The following is a 19169-nucleotide window of genomic DNA, read 5'->3' on the forward strand; positions in this document are numbered from 1 at the left end:
ACCTTCAGGAGAGCTTTTTGTATAGTGGCTTGTGCTGCACACTTTGTTTGACGCTCTCCATCTCACACTTGTTCAACCCATGGCTTGTAAATAAATGTAGCAATAGCAACAACAAAAAGCAGGGTCTTTTTCACTCCCTAAGGTATTCAGTGTCTGGTCAAGGGGATACCTAAGGCAATATTTTAAACACTTCAGTGCTGAAAATTTACTTAATATATTAATGGATAGAACTGGAACAAGGTTGCTTTATTTGCTGCTATCCATATGTTTCATTACAAAATATTTGGGTTTGTAACTGAAAAGGTGGTGGTCAAAAAGAAAAGAAAGAAGATCCTGAGACAAAGAAAGAAAGAGAAATGAAGTGATGCAGCCAAGGTTAAGTGCTGTCTGTAACAGAGGCGGGGATTAAATCTCTGGAGCTGCAGGCCAGTGCCCACCCAAAAGCAGCCCTTTTCTGAGTCCCGTAACATGTCTGCTCCCCAAGTGTCTTTGTATAATTTAGTCACATGTGGCAAAGAATTATTTTTGATCAGGCCATAACAAAATTAAGTTTGTAACATGCTTAATGTGTGTGAACACCAGATAGGAATTATTATTTTCTCTTTATACATGTTTCAAAATGATACGTGCCAGGATTGACAAAACAAAACAACCTGCCTTAGATTGTACGATTCAAGTTTTTAGGGGCAGTTCAAAGAAACACAGAAAACTTTGCAGAATTAGGGCAGTGCTGCATTTTCAGTCACTGCCCTGAATTGAATAAAATGGCATTTTTGCTGGAAGTTAATCAAAAGCCTCTGAGAAATAAAGCAATGAGATTTTAATGAACAAATTCTCATGGCAGGAGCTGTGCTTTCCTTTATTTGGAGCTCAGTGCACACCTCTGGGCATGGATAAAACAAAAATAACGTGCTCTTTCCTCTCACTTTGTTCTGCTAATGGGTGGAGAGGCATCTTCATGGAAAAAAGCAAAGCCAGGTACCTCAAGGGGCATTTGAGGAGACCAGACCAGATGTGGACTAACACTTAGTGTGCTGGAACTAGAAGTAGATGCACTGGTCCAAATGGGAGTTCAGAAAACCAGACGTGAGCATCTGGAAATGCCAGATGGGGGAGAAAGCCTGGTATACCTTCCCCCTGTGCAAGGAATAGTGCTGTACCTCTCTGAAAGGCTGGGATGGGGTATCGATATGTCCTGCCCCTTGCAGCTTGGTGTGACCCCTACACATTCAGGACGAATGGCACACAATGACACACAAATCCCACCCCAAAACCAGGCTGGAAGCAAAGTATTGCTATCAAAAGAGCAATAGGTCTTGTGCTGCTGATTCCTGTACTTCATATATATATAAAATATATGCTGTATTATACATATAAAACATATATAATGTATTTTATATATATATATATAGCTGTATTCCCCCTAGGGTGTTTCACACCGAACAAAGTTGTTTATGGCACTTGGAAATAGTATTAAAAAATGCACAGATTTACGTCCAGAATACTTGGCAGCTTGACAGCAATATTAATGAATGTAATTACTTTTGTTACCAAAAAAAATTATAAAAATCTCCATGACAAGGCAGTTTAAAGTGGCAAAGGAAAGGATAAAAATTCACGGTGTAATTGAAAATAACAGTAAAATCTTACCTGTTAATGTTGTTTCTACAAGTTTTCTCCCCCAATATCAGGGCTATTCATGAGTTTCTAGACTTTGGGCCTTTTTTTCTTGCCTAATGGCTTCGCCATCATCACAATAACAATAACAATGTGAAACCTACATACTAACCTATATTGAACTGCAGCTCATTACAGCAGAATAATGTTACGAAGGGTTTTAATGTCAGCATCCTTTCAGACACAGATTACAGTAATACAGAAAATGCATCCTCTATGGGATATACCATATGGGAATAAAAATAATACTAAAAGGAAATGCAAAGGCTTCTTTTCCTCTAGAGGCAAAGAGAACAGTGATGAGATAGATTAGCCTTAGAAATCAGTGGGAATTCTTTCACCGTGGAACAAAATCAAGATACTGATCACCGACGTAGCAAGTGGAGTATTAAACTCGGATTAATCCTGTGTACTGTCACCTCCTAAACTGGGAGCGCGTATGCTGCTGGCTCCCTCTGTGGTCCCTGGGGTGAACTAGGTGCTACCAAAGGGACGATCAGCCCCGGTGTAGGTTAAACCCTGCCTGAGAGACGGTGGCATCCTCACTTGAAAGGCTGCTCTACACCCAGCGGACAGGGCAACAGTGGAGGGAGATTAAGGGTCTGTTGGCCTAAACCCTAAAACCTAAAAACTAAATCTATTTACTGTCCCATCAAGGCAAAAGTTTCTCTGAAGTTGTTGTGAAGAAGTGAGGTGGTGGTTCACCTTTTCACTTTCAAGAAGTGTCTCAGGGCTAATACCAAAAAAGGATGAAAAAGGTAAGAGGACAGAAAATATGAGGAATCCATCATCAAGAATGTCAGTGGCCGGAAAGTTAGATCACAAGTAAGGGAGATGTAACAGCCTTCAAGGGAGCCATTTTTCAGTGGAGAATGTAGCATTTGGGATGGTCATGCAGCTAAAGTCTCCTTTTTAGGACTAATATTCTTCATAGGAATATTGCTGTCTTTATGGTTGGAGAGCCTGAAGGTACGTTCCTTCCCCTGACCTTCACATTTCAAGTGATCACCAAGTCTCTGAATATCTCTATAAGGCAGCTTCACTACATGGCAATATCCCGGCAATCCCCACGTACTGTTAAATGGGGAATTCCTCGCAAATCTTACCTGGAAAGGAGCGGTGTAAGCATTTTGAGGAGCTGAAACAAGGAAGGGGTTTAGTGAAAATTCCCTCCTGGATCTGCTACTCATTTTTTTAGTTCTTCACAAACTTCCGCAATTGATGATGGATCTATAGTGGTAAGGGTTCTGGCTAATTTTTATTTCAAGCTGAAACATCTTGTTAATATTAAGGTTCCAACTGAAAGGAGGCAAGTGAAAGATGACAGCCAGCAGATGCCTGGTCTTGACCGGGTAATTCTAATTTATTCTTGTCTTCCCCTACTCAAAAGGCATACAGGAAAAATATAGCTCATAGCACATTCCTCTTTTTATTTATTTTGAAGAAACATTTTTTAAAGAAAATCTCCTTTCTGAGTTCTCCAGAGTCTGAGTATCACATTTTTCCTACATGGTTTGCACAAGAAGCATGTCTGAAGCACACAGTCATTTACTGGAAGTACTTTATAATGCACTATTTAATTCAAAGGGGGTAGTGGTGGTGGTGGTGAAATAAGATGGTGTTGCTGCAACCAGGGTAACAATATTAACAATAGAGTGTATGAAGTCTGAAAGGAAATTACTCAGCAAAACGGTAATAAAAAGAAAAGTCACCATGGATTATCAGATGGGGTATTAACAAACAATTTGTAATGCTAAGACTACACAGTAATTCTGGCACTGCTAATTGCACTGATACACTGAATTGTGTTTTGGCCCAATGATTTGGGTCAACATGATCTGGGAAACTGGAAGGTCAGTGTAAAGAAGACTGAGTGAAAATCGTTCCTCTGCAGAGGGTCAGACCTATTTAGGAGAACCTTGCAAGGTCCCTGGTAGCAAGTACGGACAACGTTAGGAGATGAGCTCTTGACAACCAAAGAGAAAAAGAAAAACACACAGAAATAATTGCTGTTTGCCTAGAGCTCCCTAGCTATTGTAAAACAGCTCTGAAGAGAAAATATTTGGAAAAAGCAGATGAAATTCTGGAGCATGTGGCTCGATCATCAGGACAGCTTCCTGATTTAATAAGAAGCCAAAATGGAATCAAGAAATCTAGTGATGAACAGCATGTTGAGATGTTTAACAGAGAGTACTGGGATTTATACCACTCTGGCATGCTGACTATTTAGCAAAAACAAATAGTTACAACCATACACCTAAGACTTGGTGTAACACTACTGATGGCAATGGGAGTCTTCAAAGGCTTCAGTGAAGTCTGTATCATGCTACTGAAGAAGTGAAAGCATTAGTTAGATTTTTTAACTACGCAGGAGAAATTAAATTATATAATTTCTTTGGTGTTCCCTGTTTTAAAGACTTGTCTTTAATTATTTCCTGCTGTAATGCACCCCTGTGTTTCTAAATGTCTCCTATAAGCATTCAATTCTATCGAGTCCTAATTTCCTATGCAGTTTCTTAAGCACTCTTTCCAGCAGCAGTAATGGCTTACGCAGTGTGGAAGCAGAAAGTGTGGTGGTTACTGCAAGAAATGCTCTTTAAATCATGTATTATGTCAATTAAAATGGCTAAGAGTTGGGTCTGTGATGGTAGAGCAGGCAGAGATATCATGTCAGCTTTCCAGCTCCTGATTGCTAGCACGCTTCAGTTTTACAAAAGCCTATGAGAATTTTCCAGAAAAGTGATTTATTTGAAGGGAAAGCAGAAGTTGACCATACCATATCCCCTACCTTGATGGTCAGGTTGGTAAGGCTTGGAGAGCAAGTTTGGATATGGGGCTGATTGTTTGCCTGACAGTTTTAAAGCTCATTTAAATGCATCCCAGAACAGTAATGACTGAAAGAAAAATTATTCCTCTCTGTAGGATGTGGGTCCGGCACAGCAGAATGAATCGGTGCTCTTAATCTTGTCACCAGTGAGTAAGTGTCTGTATCGCTATAGTCACCATGCCACTTTGGCACCGGCTGGTGATTTCAGAGGTGAAACCAAGGACAAATGAACCCCGAGATTAAACTGCTCTTCCTAAATAGAGGTGACCAGGAGCTGTGTGGGGATGATGGTACCTCCATCCAGTTCATTTTTAACAGAAGATTTGGCTCCAGCAGTGGTATTCTCACTTCCTTTGGGCACACAGAATGCATGCAGAGTTGGTTGCAGGGTGACATGTTTCCTACATATTTTTGAATTGTGAAGATGGAAAGAAGCAGCACAGCACAATTTGACAGCAGTGGTCCTGCAGGCTGAATTTTGGCTTCCAGGGTGGTTAGGTCTGGAATTTTAGTTCATGTCTACTAATCTCTCAGTCCGCTAGATAAGAAAATGCCACCCTTCTGCTGCAAGAATTTCTTTGCACAATATATCACAATCGAGCATCTCCAACTTGGTTGAACTGTTTGGAGACATCTGACATTACTCATCCCGCCTGTGAGATCCTTCTGGCCACTTGACACTGCCCACATTCTTCCTGAGAGGAGATTATGACAGAGGGGAAACATCAGCTCCACTCTGCACATGTACACAGCATTAATCACTGCTGGCTTGTCCTGCTAATGAAGAAAACTGCTCCCCCCACCCCTCCTGCTCCTTCCCATGTTTAACCAACTACGTGCCTCGGTGGATATTAACTCTAAATCCAGATTAAAACTAAAGTGAATCCTTAGTCTGCCACAGCTCCTTTGGAATCGCTGAAAGCTAAACTGTACTTGTGGGTTGGTTTGTTTGGTTTTGGTTTTTTTTTTTTTTTTTTTTTCAGAAAATGGCTGCAACTCCACTTGCACAAAGACAAATTTTAAAAAAGCAGTTGGCCCAGGTCTAAAACAGTCCTGCAGCAACTCTGCTGGGTAAACCAGTAAACGCATTACCGCACTGAAGGCAGAAAAAAAAGCGGTTTGTGTTTTTCTTGTGGGAAGGGATTCTATATGGGAATATCTACATGTCCTGCCCACCTCTCGTGTTCGGATCTATCTGGGACCTACCAGCATGATTCGTAATGGTTTGTGCTGATATCCCTTGCAGACCCGACGGAAATATTCAGCACCTGGTTCATGGGTGCTTACACACACTGTCTGTCTAGACGGCTGTAAGGAGTGCCCTAGGCAGTACGAAAGCCTGAGTGAGGTGCTCAAAGCCCAGTCCTGCATGGCCCTGAAGCCAAAGAAAGCATAGCAATGCTACAAGCTATTGAAACTGGAGGAAGAGAGAGGATCAAGAGGCCAGCAGATACTGCCACTCTGACCAAGGCAGCATCCCATCTAGACCATTCTCAGTTTGTCTAGTTTACACTCAAAAACCTTCAGCACCAGAGTTCCTCAGGCTCCTCTGATTGTCTCCTCCACTGCCCTACTGCCTACAAACTCTTTGTGAGAAGAGGAGGATCTAGGTGGCTTTGCTCAACTAATAGAAGAGTTGGCTAAAGGGAGATCAGCCGCTGTCTTTTAAGCATGGATGATAGGCAGAAGATGGTCAAACTGTTCTTGGCAATGCTTAGTGGCTGGACGACAGGCAACGGACACGAGTTGCGGCAGTGGAAATTCTGACTTGCTCTTAGAGTTGTTCAGAGCAAACGTGGTCAGCACCAGAACCAGGACGCAGAGGTTGTGGCCTCTCCATCCTGGGAGACAAAGTGTAACTGAACAAGGTCCTGAGCAACCCGATCTGACCCCAGAGTTAGCAGGAGACTGGACCAGAGACCTTCAGTGGTGCCTTCCAACATAAACTGTTCTGTGGTACTGTAGTTTTATGATGACTTCTTTACGTTTAGGAGTATTTTGCTTTTGGTATGTGACAGAATTGCCACAAAATAAGTCAAATTCTGGAAGAGTATTACCTTGTTCTCCTTCACTGAGCTCTTCTCTATATGAACAGTTTCTGGTGTGGTATAAAGACTGTTCAAGGTTACCTAAGGTAACACCAGTGAACTCCAGGCTCGGTTCCAAATGACCACTTCAGGAACTTCTTTTCCTTGAATCAGTCTTGCTGAGAAACAGTGCAAATTACTATAGGAAAGAGGTTCTCCTAACCTTATTGCTAGGCTTCCAGGAACCAAACTCCTCCCTGTGCATGGGTCTGAACTGCTAATAGGAGCTTACTATTTCAGCTTAGCCTTGATGGCCACACTGCGGAACAACCCTTGAGCTGTATGAAGTGCCTGTTACATTAGCAGCACTTGTGATTGCAAACAGTGATTGCACTATTCTCAGAGAAGGGGCAATAACCTGAGCTGTCCCCTCTTGTCCCTTCACTCCGCCAAGTGACCATCCAGGTCAGAGCGAAAAGCACTGCCCAGCGGAGGGGGAGCCTTCAGGGGGGTGCAGTGTCTGAGCTCAGGGCAATGCCAGTTACAGCTCAAGCTAACTCTTCAGCAAAAACAAACTCTAAACCTAGCAGAGATGGCTTTTCATGCCAGCTGCCTGTGCAAGTGATTTATGGACTGTAATATGCCACAGAACCAGAGCACATCATCGATTTCCTTAAAGACAGAGGTGTGGATTGTGGCTGTGCTTACTGAGCAGTGGGGCTGTTCCTTCATGCCATCACCACTCCTGAAATAAAAGCAGACCTGCTTTTTGGGGGAGCCAGACCTTTCATTTTTGATGGACACAATAAATGTCTCGGTATAACCGTGCTTCAACAGCTTTGGATTTACAAACATCAGAAGTAAATTCTGATTATTTATTTTGGATAAATAATGAACAGCACAAAAATTGTTGATGTTAACTTTCATTGGAAAAGTTGGTTTAATGGGCCCCATAAAATCTTCTCTTGATGGCAGGTTCATAAAGCTCCATATTGACTTCAGCTAGAGGCTATAACTTCTATCAATACTGTCAACAATTAATATTGACTAATAAAGGTATCCTGTAAACCGAATCCTAGCATTATGTTACTTTATGCTGCCATTAGCGAAATCCCACGTCTTCTTGAAAACATTTCTCTCATGAATCTGGGATTTCTCAAAATAGCCTGTGCGATAGCTAGCAGCGGAGGGCCCCGAGTAACACTGCTTGTGTGCAGAGGGAGGAAGCACACAACCACCTCTGTGTCTCCTAGACAAAGCCTCTGAGATGCTCTCAGGCTTCATTTGCTCCAACAGCAGGCTTCAGGCTGTGAGCGGTTTGTGCGCAGAAGTTTCTCACACCTTTATCTGTGCCGAGTAATTACAAAACCAGACTGTCCAAATGTTGTGTACATTTAAGATTTTTCCTTAGTTCTTCTTCTCTTCCTCCCTTGCAACCTTTGTTTGGGTAAGTTGATACCACCCTTTCAACTGCAGCCCCTTTATTGAAATGCTATGCATTTTTCTCAGCTCTGGACCAGTTTTTCTGACCTGAACCAGGCTGATGTCTCTGACATCTTCCCAGGGAAGTCTGAGCATCAGATGAAGCTCCTCAACAGCACAGTTTGGATCCTAATATTTTCTCTCAAGCTCCACCACCTCTTTTTTGTCAATATGAACAATGCATACTGGACACCACCACTCTCTAGATGTTATTTATGCTACACAGACTTTGTATTTTTGAGCCTGATACAGCCTCTCTCATTTAAAACACTCACACTTAAGACTGCAGATGCTTATGGCTCAAAGAAACTCCTTCTACATTTGTACAGCACTTAAAAAACCCTGCAGCTACATTCTCCACCTTTCTGTCTTCCCTTTTCTAATTGCTATGAAATGATGGTTCAACAAATGGTTAGTGTGCCATTAAATTTAAGGGAAGAGGAATTGAAGGTTATCTCAGTCCTGACATGAGTACTGCTGCTACTGTTATTACTCTCAGTAAAGCTTTTCAAGACATGTGCTGTTTGTTCCTAATGTGTTGTCGCTAATATAATTTCGTTTGTAAGTGATCTGTAGGTACAAAGTTGCATTTGCACATGTAGAGATAGCATTATGTAAACCAGTGAAAAAGACTCCAGCAGCTAATGTAATTCTTCTCTCTTAAGGGGGAAGAAAAAAAAGAAGAAAAAAAGACTAAAATTCTGTACTTCGCTTTTCTTAGTAGGTATGGAAAGAAAAATGCATGGGATAGGATCGCAGCTGCTCATATACCACCATGGAAAGCACAAGAGAGGGCTTTGCATACAGAAGACTGGGATGGAAGTTCAAGGTGTTAGCTTTTGGTTGTTTCCTAGCAATTTCTTGGGAGTGTGCAAAACACTATTTGACCCTGATGATCCCTCTGATTTTTCGTCAAAGCACAAGGCTTGGAAGGAAAACAATATAATCTGGCACTGCGTGTCTGCCCGGCCTGACCGGTGCAACCCTGTAAGTTACTACACTAAGAAACGTAAAAAAAATATAGTAAAGATAATTTTAAAAGGTTCTTCTGTACATCCTTTAAACAGACAGAAGGCCATTTATCTTCGAACTTTTCCTAATATATCATTATCTCTGAGCAGAAACTTAATAAGCTTCTATTGTAATTTTGTTGGAGTTAAACATAAAATCATGTGGGTGGTGTATGTCTCACCATGTCATGGCTTCCCAAAGAAAAGTTATCATCATTTGTCACTATAATACTATGGCAAAATGCGTAAAGAGAACAAGCAATACAGTCATTTCACATCAGCTTTCTGTGCTGAGCTCAAGTGCCCGATGACTTGTACGCAGCGGCTATATTAAGAAGCAGGCTGTTCCGTAATTGAATTAAAGGTGCAAAGGCATGTAGGGCTGTGTGAACTCCTGGGTCAAGCTGCAATTGAATCAAAATCCTCTCTCCTTCCTACACTGCTTGCAGAACTGCTGACCAAAAGGTTCACAGACCTACAGAATGCATGCAGGAGTCCCCACAGCTGGGGACGCAAAGTTACAGAGATAAAAAATCTGTGACCTTCAGCTTTTATTTCGCACAAAGAAAAAGGCTTCTAAAAATATTTCACCATCGTTTTCCTTCAGAGAGCAGTCAGCCAATTTACATAAATGAAATGGCTCCTGTCAAGGAACCAGCAAGGAAAAGAAGGAAATTATCTGCCCTGAAAATCTGTAGCAAAGATAAGAGCAGAATCGGCCAGGGGAGGGGAGATTTAAATGCTTTTTGTCTGAAAGGTCACTACAAAAAGCAGAGAGAGTATTACAGCCACTTAATGATCTCTGTCGCTGTGATAAATACGTAGGAGCTTCTCCAGCAGTTTATTAACAAACACTCTGTAGGACAGTACAAAAGGCCATGACATGGGGCTATTAGAAGAGTGTTTTCACTGAGTCTGAAAAAAAAAACCACCAAAACCCAACACAAAACCTAAGGAGGATTAAGGCAGAGTGGTAAGAAGGGGCATTCCTGGTAAAGCTTGAGGCTGACATCGCATGCGCCGTCGCCACTTACCTGTTTCAGTGTTCTCGTGCTCCGTGTCAGTGAGGGTGAGGTTGGAGTTGGCCCGGCTTGACAAGCAGGAGCTGCGTCCAGACTTGGTGTTGCGTCCCCAGAGCCTCACGGGGTGCTCAGGTGACAGGACCACGTCTGCCTCCGTGTCGGCATCCGAGCCGGCGCTGATGGAGTAGCCACAGTGAGGCAGCCCGATATCAGTCCGGTACAAAGTCCCATGCGTGGGTGTCACGTCTTCAAGACCCAGCTCTCGCAAAGAGAAGTTGGCTCCTGGGAGAAAACACAGCAGCCTGGTTACTCTTTAATAGGGGACGGTTTCATGTAGCAGAAGGCAATGGCAGAGCTGTTCATTCTCTGTCTCCGTGTGGGGCGCAGCAGCTCCTGAGCCCTATCATACCAAAGGTTCCCCTTTTTTGTGGTCTTGCTTAGTGTGAAGCCAAGTGACCATGCCAAGACCAAAAAGCAGCTGTATTCCTGCTTCTGGAACTTGACAGAAACTCAGGGTGTGTTCAATGAAATCATCAGATATGAAAGCAAAGACGGTGGAATTCTTTAGGAGAGGCAGAATGTAATCTCCTTGGGAGAAAGGTAGAATGAGGCATGAGATGATCAAAACTCCTACCATACACCTGGCAACTCCACTACAATAGGAAACGTGAGTGAGTTCTGCTCATTGAAATCCCTGAAATTACATACTGGGGTTCTGAATTATCTTTGGCGATCCCGATTTCCCCTTGCTGACCACTCACACGTTGACTCGGTTCAGCTATTCATTCTGATACAGTCATGGCAGAGGTTACTGGGCTGCATATAGATGCAACTGTTTGGCTGACTAAAAATACAACCTGAAAACGACTCTTGAGCTCGCGTCCCAAAACTTCAGAATCAGACCAAATCAATGTGAACGAGGCTTCAAGTATTAGCGGGCTTTGCTCAGAAAGTTGCATGAGGTGGCTGGGGAAAGCAATTAGCGATTCCATTTTAATCTGCGTTTATTTATTAATGCATGCTTTTATTTTTCAGCCCAGAATGTCATTAAAAGATTGTGGCCACCCGTGAATGCCTTCAAGCTGCACTGTGCACTTATAGGGCACAACTCACCCCTGCTCCTGTAATGCTCCACCTTGATCGGATGGATTAAGGAATGGAGCAGCGTTTGCAGCTCAGGCATGCTTTGACAAGATAAATCTGAATGCACGGGGACCAGGGAAGTTCAAGCCCAAACGTACTTTTGAACAGTGAAGTTCCTATCTGCTTGATTACTGAAGTCTGTTCATGAGGTCTGACCCTCAAGGTGGTATCCAAAACTGAGTTATGATTCTCTCCCTGCTCAAAACCCCCACCATCATGTGGTTCTTCTCACCTTTCCCTTTGTTGATGTTAAATATCACACGGTGGAGAATGTGTATCCAAGAGAAACAGCCAGGTTTCTACTTCTCCAGAGCCTGGTTTCACACCCCTGGAAACACCCTGGCTTCCCTCTGAGCCCTGCTGCATGGGGAAGGTCTCTTGTACTTATAGCAAACGTGCATTCAACGATCAGCTGGCCCGCAGTAGATGCTGTTTTACTACGTTTTGTCATTCCATTGACTTTGCAACTCGTAGTGCACAGAGAGATGTTTGAATGCAAGGCGAATAATGGGACTGAACAACATTTCCATGTGAAGCTCAGAGGAGGAACTGTTTGACATCAGGAGGAAATACCCATGGTCCAGCTGGTTACAGATCTACAGCTGATAACAAACTATATAAGGTATTCAAGAAGTTTACACCTTTTTAATTGACCGAACAGGATTAAAGCTTTCAGACAGAGCGGCTAGATGAGGTTGCTTGGGGCTCACACCTCTGTCAACCCCTAGGGTCTTGCTTGGGAAGCACGGAGCAAGCTTGTGGCAAAGTAATCCATTTAACCTGATTGCAAAGTGGTCTGAGAGAGTGTCCTCTAGCACTCCACAGCCTGAGGAACTTGACCTGAGTTGTAAAACCAAGGAAGCAGCATCTCCCCAGAGACCTTGCTCTACTCTTCCAGTTTTGTCTTTCGTGCAAGGCCAGGATAGTTTTTAAACCATCCCCCATGGAGTACTGGAGAATGTCAGCTTTTGGTTTTGCTTGTGCATTTGAGCCCCTGATGGTGAGTTCCACCTTCCCCTGAAATAAGCCACACTCAACATCACCAGACACATCAATGTGCAGCGTGACTGATGCTCTCCAGTAACAGCAGCTCATAAATTATGAAAAATGACTGCTACAATTAACTGAAAATCAAATTTATTTGCAATAAACAGCAGGAGATGCATCGATTTTCATATTCTATGCTCACTGTTGCCTTTTAAGCTGGAAGAACTCAAGTCAATAAAAGGAAGATAATAAATATCTGAGACTTTTTAATTCAGATCTGGTCTATTTTTTCCTGTGCTGACTTGCACGTTTGCTGGCACTCTCACTCTAGCTAAAACCATTTAAATGCTGACTTGTTTATTTACTGAATTTATTTGGTCAATTTGAAATGTTTCCCTCCTCTGCCTTCCAAACCAATGCAGGAGAAAAATTCACTTTGCCTTGTTGATGTCGAGCAGGCTAATAAGGCTTGGTTTCAGCTGGCATGAGGCCAAACAGCACCACAAAGTGAGGTCTGCTTATGGCTTTCCGCCAGTGGAAAATGTGGCACTGGAAGTCTGGGGTTATTGTTTGTTAGCAATTTTCAGGCCAGTTTGGGGACTCTCAGGATAAACTGGGAAAAAAATTACAAATTGAAAAATCTGTGGGTCATATATTAGAAATAGTACTGCTGCCCTGACACAGTTAATCTTAACTTTTTCTCAATTAATCTCAGCCACTTAGACCAGTGGTTTTTACTATTTCTCAGTACCCTACAAAATTTTCCTAGGGAAGTATGAACTTGTGTGTAGCAAATTTATACTCGCAGTCAATAGACTGGCTTTTCTTATTTATCTTTTGTGGGCTTCTTAGAAGTCCATGGACCTGCATGGCCTCGTAGACCCTCAGGTTGAAAACCACTGACCTGTACTAATTCACATCTATCCTGCATGGTGAATATATTGTATGAAGTGAGCAAACTCAATGACCTAAAAGGTTGCCTTTTCTTTATAACTTCATAGATTCCTTAGAGAGGATCAAGTACTTCAGAGTTGCTAAGAGGGAAACTCCTTTTATGATTGCAAAGTAGTACTTACAACACCTATTGGCCCTTCTGTTAATTATTGCCTGTTGCAGTTATCCTGAAATACAAACACGAAACGATACTTCTGCGAGTCATTTTGCTTGTGCATGCCGTAAAGCTGAGTCTTGCACCAAACCCGCAAGTTTGTGGTGTTTGAAGAATGAAATTAAGCAGCCCCAAAGTTAAAGGAGTGCAGTTATATGCATCCCCTTTGGGGAGTCAGCTTCTCCAAACTGCAGAGGGTGTGCTCAGTGCAGCCTGGGTCAGCTATTCTATGTTCAGTGTCTGGAATGCTGCCTGCTCTATTTGACTCACTTTGCCATTTTAGGTTTTTCTTGATGGACTTCTAAAAATAATTTATGTGAAGCCCTGCCTGGTTTCAGAACTAAGATACTCATGTCTCTACAGAAAAATGAAGATGAGACTACAGCAGGGGCCAGAAATCTACCTCACGTAGGCAACAGCAGCAGTGAAAATGTAATTGCGCTGACTTCAGGCTAGCAATAAAAAGAATACCTGGTATCTCTGTTAGGACTGTGAAGCCCATGCTGACCCATGAACTTCCACATCTTCACAGCTACTGTGACCCAGATCCACTAAATGGACTCCTGTAAGTCCTAAAAGTTGTTCCTTACCACTCCTTTAATACTGGAGCATGTCCCCATCTCAAACCTACTCCCTGCAGGCCATGTACAATGCCAAGGGCGGTTCATCCTATCAGCAGCTCAATTGCCTGCCTTCTTCCAGGCTTCAGGGGTTTTGCTGTAGCCCCAGGTGGACATTGGCGCTCTCCCTTCATTATCTTCTGCCTTGGCATTCTTGTTGACAGAGCAGGCACATGACAGTGAAAAAGTCTCCTGAGCAGGCAGGGACTTTCCACACCACGTCAGTACTGTGCAGCATGTGCTCATGGTGGGAAGCAGCAAAGGGCTGCTGCAGTCACGAAAACTAAGACACAGAAAATGTATCTGAGTATACACTAATGAACATAGGCTAGTGGTATCCCACCTAAGGATATTGGTTTGCATGCATCCCACGCCTGTGCAATGCATCAAAGATGTTCCTTGTTGTCCTCTTTCCTCATATCTTGCTTTAGGGCTCAGGGTCCTTCAGAGGTTGCCTCCCCCCCAGCCCCAGCTCTCAGCTGATCAACTCACACTGCTTGCAGCAGCATCTGCTGAAATGTGCTCACCTGCTCGGCAGAATTCATCGGCCTCCTGGTGCACCATGTCTTTGACTCGATTGCCGTAGGTCAGCCTGGAGTCTTGATCATAAGCCTTCAGGGTCTCGCTGGAGCTGTAGGACTTCTGGGGTACCTTGTTGTCCTCACTTTCGGCTGAAGAGCTGGTGTAGCGGCGCTCAGTGTCGCGGCGCCGAGTCAGAGATCGATACGGTTTTCTTTCTTTTACATCCATGGCACCCTTGTCTGAGTATTGAACATTAAAATAACGACGTCTTCGTGGTGGTCAGATTGGAATAACCTGAAAGAGGCAATAAAAGAAATAGCATCTAGGTTCATGCCTTTGGGCACCTAAAGGCTAATTTGCCTTCTTTATACGGTCTTGCGCTGAACAAAAGGGATGTTCCTTAACGGACTGCAGGAAAACCCTGTTAGAACAAATACCAATGGGAAGGAAATCTCAGTTATGTGTGAGTCATTTAATAACTGCCACCACTAGTGGGACACGTACATGCAGCAACCTGCATCTGTCTGAGCTGGGCGCGCACTTGGGGATTTTAAACTGATTGTGATTTTGCTGTGTCTTCTTTCCATGGGAAGTGATTCAGACACCTCCAGGAGGCATGCATTCCGTACATCAGTCACCTAATCTCTGGGAAATCAGGCCGTGCTGAAACGTCTCTATGGAGGCAGCCAGAAGACTTTGGAAAAATGCTGTTTTATAGTTTTAAAAGTGTTTTGATAGATAGTGGGGTTAGGAGGAATGAACAAAAGAAGTGGGAAGGGACGGGGAGAAAAGAAGAATGAAGGGGAGAGGTATGGATGGAAATTAGATGAAAATGTCTTCCTCTTCAGAGGGCTCATCTTTACTCAGCTGGAAATACATTAGAACTTAAGCAGAGCTGAAGAAGTGTAAATAAATGATAGTTCTCTGCTTCGTGCGACAGCATGGCCTAGGATTTATGCCTGTGGGAAAACCAGTGTATATATGCACCAGTATGCAAGCATACGTATCTGCACACAGAGAAAATTGATATCTGAAATTAAACATGTTTTAAAAGTATTTTTGTCAAAATACTTAATAAATTGCCCTTTCACAGGGCCACAGGAAGAACAGTCAATGATTTGCAGCAAGGTGGTAAAATATGATTTTGAATACCTAAACTGGTTTATGAGGAAAAATACTGATAAAACCCACAAAGCAGACACTGAAATCTGTAATTACAGGATTCCTTCTTAGGAACCGAGTCCTCCTGACTGCTAGAGAACAGAAGCCGAGTCCCTAAATGCCCCACCAGGTTATTGTTGTTTAGAGTACTTAAAAACAGAAAGGAAGAGGATCAGAGAACACCTATCAGTTCTTGGTCTTTTCCATAGCAAATACATATGGAAATGCATTGTCAAGGACTGAATCACATTCCGTTAGGATTTCCCTCTTGAAAGGCTAAATTTTAAACATACTAATAAGATCTTACTCCTCCACGACTCTCAGACCCCAGCTTTGCTTCAGATGCTGTGCCCTGGGTTTGCTTTGCAGCACAACAGAGTTTGGTGCAATAGTCGAGGATGGATGCACTGTGAGCTTCGCAGGTTGGTTTAAAGGGATGTGGTGTAACACAGCACTTATGGTTCTCAAAACCAGGAGCCTGTGAAGTGTGGAAGACTCTTACCATAGGTTCTGATAACCTACAAATCATAACACTAACGCAGAAGCCTGAAGACAAGGTTTTATTAATTCCTCACTTGCCAAGAGGTCTGGCACAAGCATAACTAAGCAAATTCTTGAGTTGATGAGAGACTGCAGGAGGGACCAAGAGCTGCAGGATGGCTGTGAGATACACCTGTGGCTGGGCAAAGAAAAAAAGGGTCCCATCCCTATTTCTGCAATTCTGACTGTGCTAAGACTACTCTTTGGCTTTTCTCCCTTTAACCTCCAAAACAAACTTTTCAGTGACAGAACCCAGTTCTGATGGCTTGTATAGTTTCTGTGGCGCTCTTCCCGGAAATTAAGACACTACTTTAATGAAAAAAAAATATAAAATTAAAGTCTACTTAATTCTCTCCCAGTCTATTCCAGTGATGGCAGCTGACCAAGTTCACACTTCCCTTTTGTCAGCAAAACACACAGAAAGTACTGAACACAAAAGGAAGGGCGGTGGGGAAGGGGGAAGCGCCTTATAGTTAAGCTTTACTTAAGTCATCTGCAAAGATTTGAGCACCACTTTGCTTTTAACCATGTGTAAACCCACCAAACTTACTGACTTAAATTCATTCATATAAGTTCAATATGGTGAATGCAAATGGGATTACTCACCCGCCAAAATTTACAAATGTTACATCTTTTGCAGAGTAAAGCCCTGAGAAGTGCAAAACCTAAGGCCTGAATGTAGAAGCAATAGTGAAGAAAAATATGTTATCCTAAGGACCAGTAGCAGTGTGTAAGAGATCAGCAAAATACTGGTAGATATTTTGCTGCATCAAATCAAACGTATTGGCACTTTCACACTGGAGAGACTTAAAAGGAACAGAGCACTTGATTGCTTTTCAGTGCACTGTCTTCCACCCTTAAGAAAACAAAAGCTTTCTGTAGCTTGAAAAATTATGCCCCCCCCCCCCCCCCCCCCCCCCCCCCAGCAATTGTTACTGAATTGGTTTGTCTCCTTTCTACCATCTCTGTTTGTGTGAAATCCTCAAAAGAAACAGGTTTGTTATACCTTTTAATAAAACACCTTATAACAGGCTCCTTCACCACGGTGCTGTAGTAAGAGCTGTTATAATGAACACTGCAATTGTGGTTTACTGTCACGGGGCATGGAGATAGCAAAATGTGAGCAAGAAGCGGTTACTATATAAGAAAGAAATGAGGAAAGGTGGCTTCTGTCTGCTCGTGAGTATTTGAGTATTGCAGCAGTTCCCACCAAGGGCTAGTCATTTAAAAACCCTCTAGTGCGAGAGGTGCACGTGCCAAGAAAACCTTTCTGCACAGTTAGAGCCACAAGGTACAAACAGGGTCTGTAATTACCATTAGTAACCTTGCAACTTAGGAAATGGCCAAAAAACCATCAGGAAATTGACTGAATTCCCACCAGATGAAGGTTTTTCTTTTCGTAAAGAAAGGTGCTGAAAAAATGAAATTCCTCGTACAGTTCATCAAAAATAGCCCTGTAAATTTGCACTATTCACATACACATTCCTCCAGAACAGTGCTCCAATTCCCAATTCATTCATGTCTTAATAAATTTAACTCTCCTCAGCCCTTTCTCTCTCACCGCTTGGCTTGACTTTTCAACTAGAAAGGTCACCCCCAAAACACATAATGAAGAATATATATTTTTTAATATTTTTTTTTTTTTTTTAAGAAGGAACTGTTGCATTTAACTGACTTAAGTAAGTTTCCAGCACCTCTCCATGGACATGCAGTTCTTGTCATCTCTTTTTATGGCCCAATTCCCATTTGGTTTAGATACCTTGCCTTCAATGGGATTGTGTTGTCAGGGAATTTGCCTCATAGTGTTTCTGTGACAGATTATTACTTTTTATCTCCTACTTCTTGTGTCTTGATTTCATTTCTGCTACGATTTCATCCGTGCCATCAACACCTCACGTTTTTCCTGACTTCTCTGGCACACAGCAAATACAAAGCATCACACTCGTCTCAGTTACATACTCAACCACCAGTTTCTTTCCGCCTTTAGCTCATGATTGCGCCTCATAATTTTAAAAGCTTCCATAAACTTGCTGGACCTGATATAAAAAAAACAAGGCTTCTAATATTGTCCATTCCATCCCTTCGCTGCTTCTCCCTCCATAAAAGCACAAAAGCCTTCTGCTCTGAGCCATGTCTATTTGGAAAGGGCTTTCTTGTCCCATAGTGCAGTGTTTCTGGCTCACTTTGACTCTTTCATCCTACTGCTGTCTGCATAACATATCCAATTTCACTTTTTTTTTTTTTTTTTTTTTTTTCCTCCAGGCCAATTAACGGCAACAGCTATTCCTATTTTTGTCAGCCCTCTGAGTGTACAATCCCAGCTGGACCACAAGCTGGTTTGGAGTACAATCCACAACAGAAGCATCCTTAAGGCTTTATTTATTCAACGCAGAAAAATCTCACTGACCCCAGAAAGGGTTATTCACATGATAAAGCCTGTAAAATCAGACTCCTTGACATAGTTATATTTTTCAGAGGTCCGGGACTCTTCTGGAATCCTTGCATATATGTCAAGAATTGGAACAAAAAATCAGCTTTCTAGTTCTGCAGTAGTGCAGTAAGCACAATGCTTATTTGCAGCTCTTTTTATTTTGCTTTTGCTTTGGTTGGCTCCCAAATAATCCTTTTTATTATGTTTTATCCTTTATATCTATCCTCCTCATTCTCGATTCTGTTGCTTTTTGTTGCTCTTTGGAGCTTTGATTAACCACACCAGCTTTGTGCTGCAGCATCGCACTCAATGAATGGCAAGGGGAATGATTTATTTTCTGAGTCACCGCTCAAAAGACAAACTTCCATCAATCAAAAACCAGACAAGAGAGTGTGACACCACAAAGCGATATGCTAGGAGGCGCTTACAGCAAAAGGGACAGGTGGTCTTTGATAGCTGACTTACATTGCAGGTCACTAATCACTGAGATTAGCAGCAAGGTGATAGACAGCGCCTGTTCTGGAAGGCAGCATGTCACATCATCCAATTTTCTGTCAAAATGTGAGGGTTTAAATGGTAGAGATAGCTTTATGTGTTTCCTATATAGTTATG

General features: G+C 42.6%; 1 protein-coding gene across 6 annotated transcripts in view; it reads right to left on the reverse strand.

Moving 5' to 3' along the window:
- Positions 1-14752, reverse strand: part of TENM4 (teneurin transmembrane protein 4) — a 358763-nt gene extending 344011 nt beyond the window's left edge. For 3 of the 6 annotated variants that reach the window (XM_040584317.1, XM_040584318.1, XM_040584316.1), the window contains exons 1-2: positions 14431-14702; positions 10058-10327 (exon numbers count right to left, since the gene is read on the reverse strand). In XM_040584317.1, coding sequence (XP_040440251.1) covers positions 10058-10327; positions 14431-14653 — 493 coding nt within the window. In that variant the 5' untranslated portion in view covers positions 14654-14702. Of the gene's footprint in view, positions 1-10057; positions 10328-14430 lie in introns of all 6 variants that reach the window. The other 3 variants (XM_040584319.1, XM_040584321.1, XM_040584315.1) reach the window with 2 other exon arrangements.
- Between the last annotated feature and the right edge of the window lie 4417 nt (positions 14753-19169).

This window comes from Falco naumanni, chromosome 2, assembly GCF_017639655.2.
Source record: "Falco naumanni isolate bFalNau1 chromosome 2, bFalNau1.pat, whole genome shotgun sequence".
NCBI lineage: Eukaryota > Metazoa > Chordata > Aves > Falconiformes > Falconidae > Falco > Falco naumanni.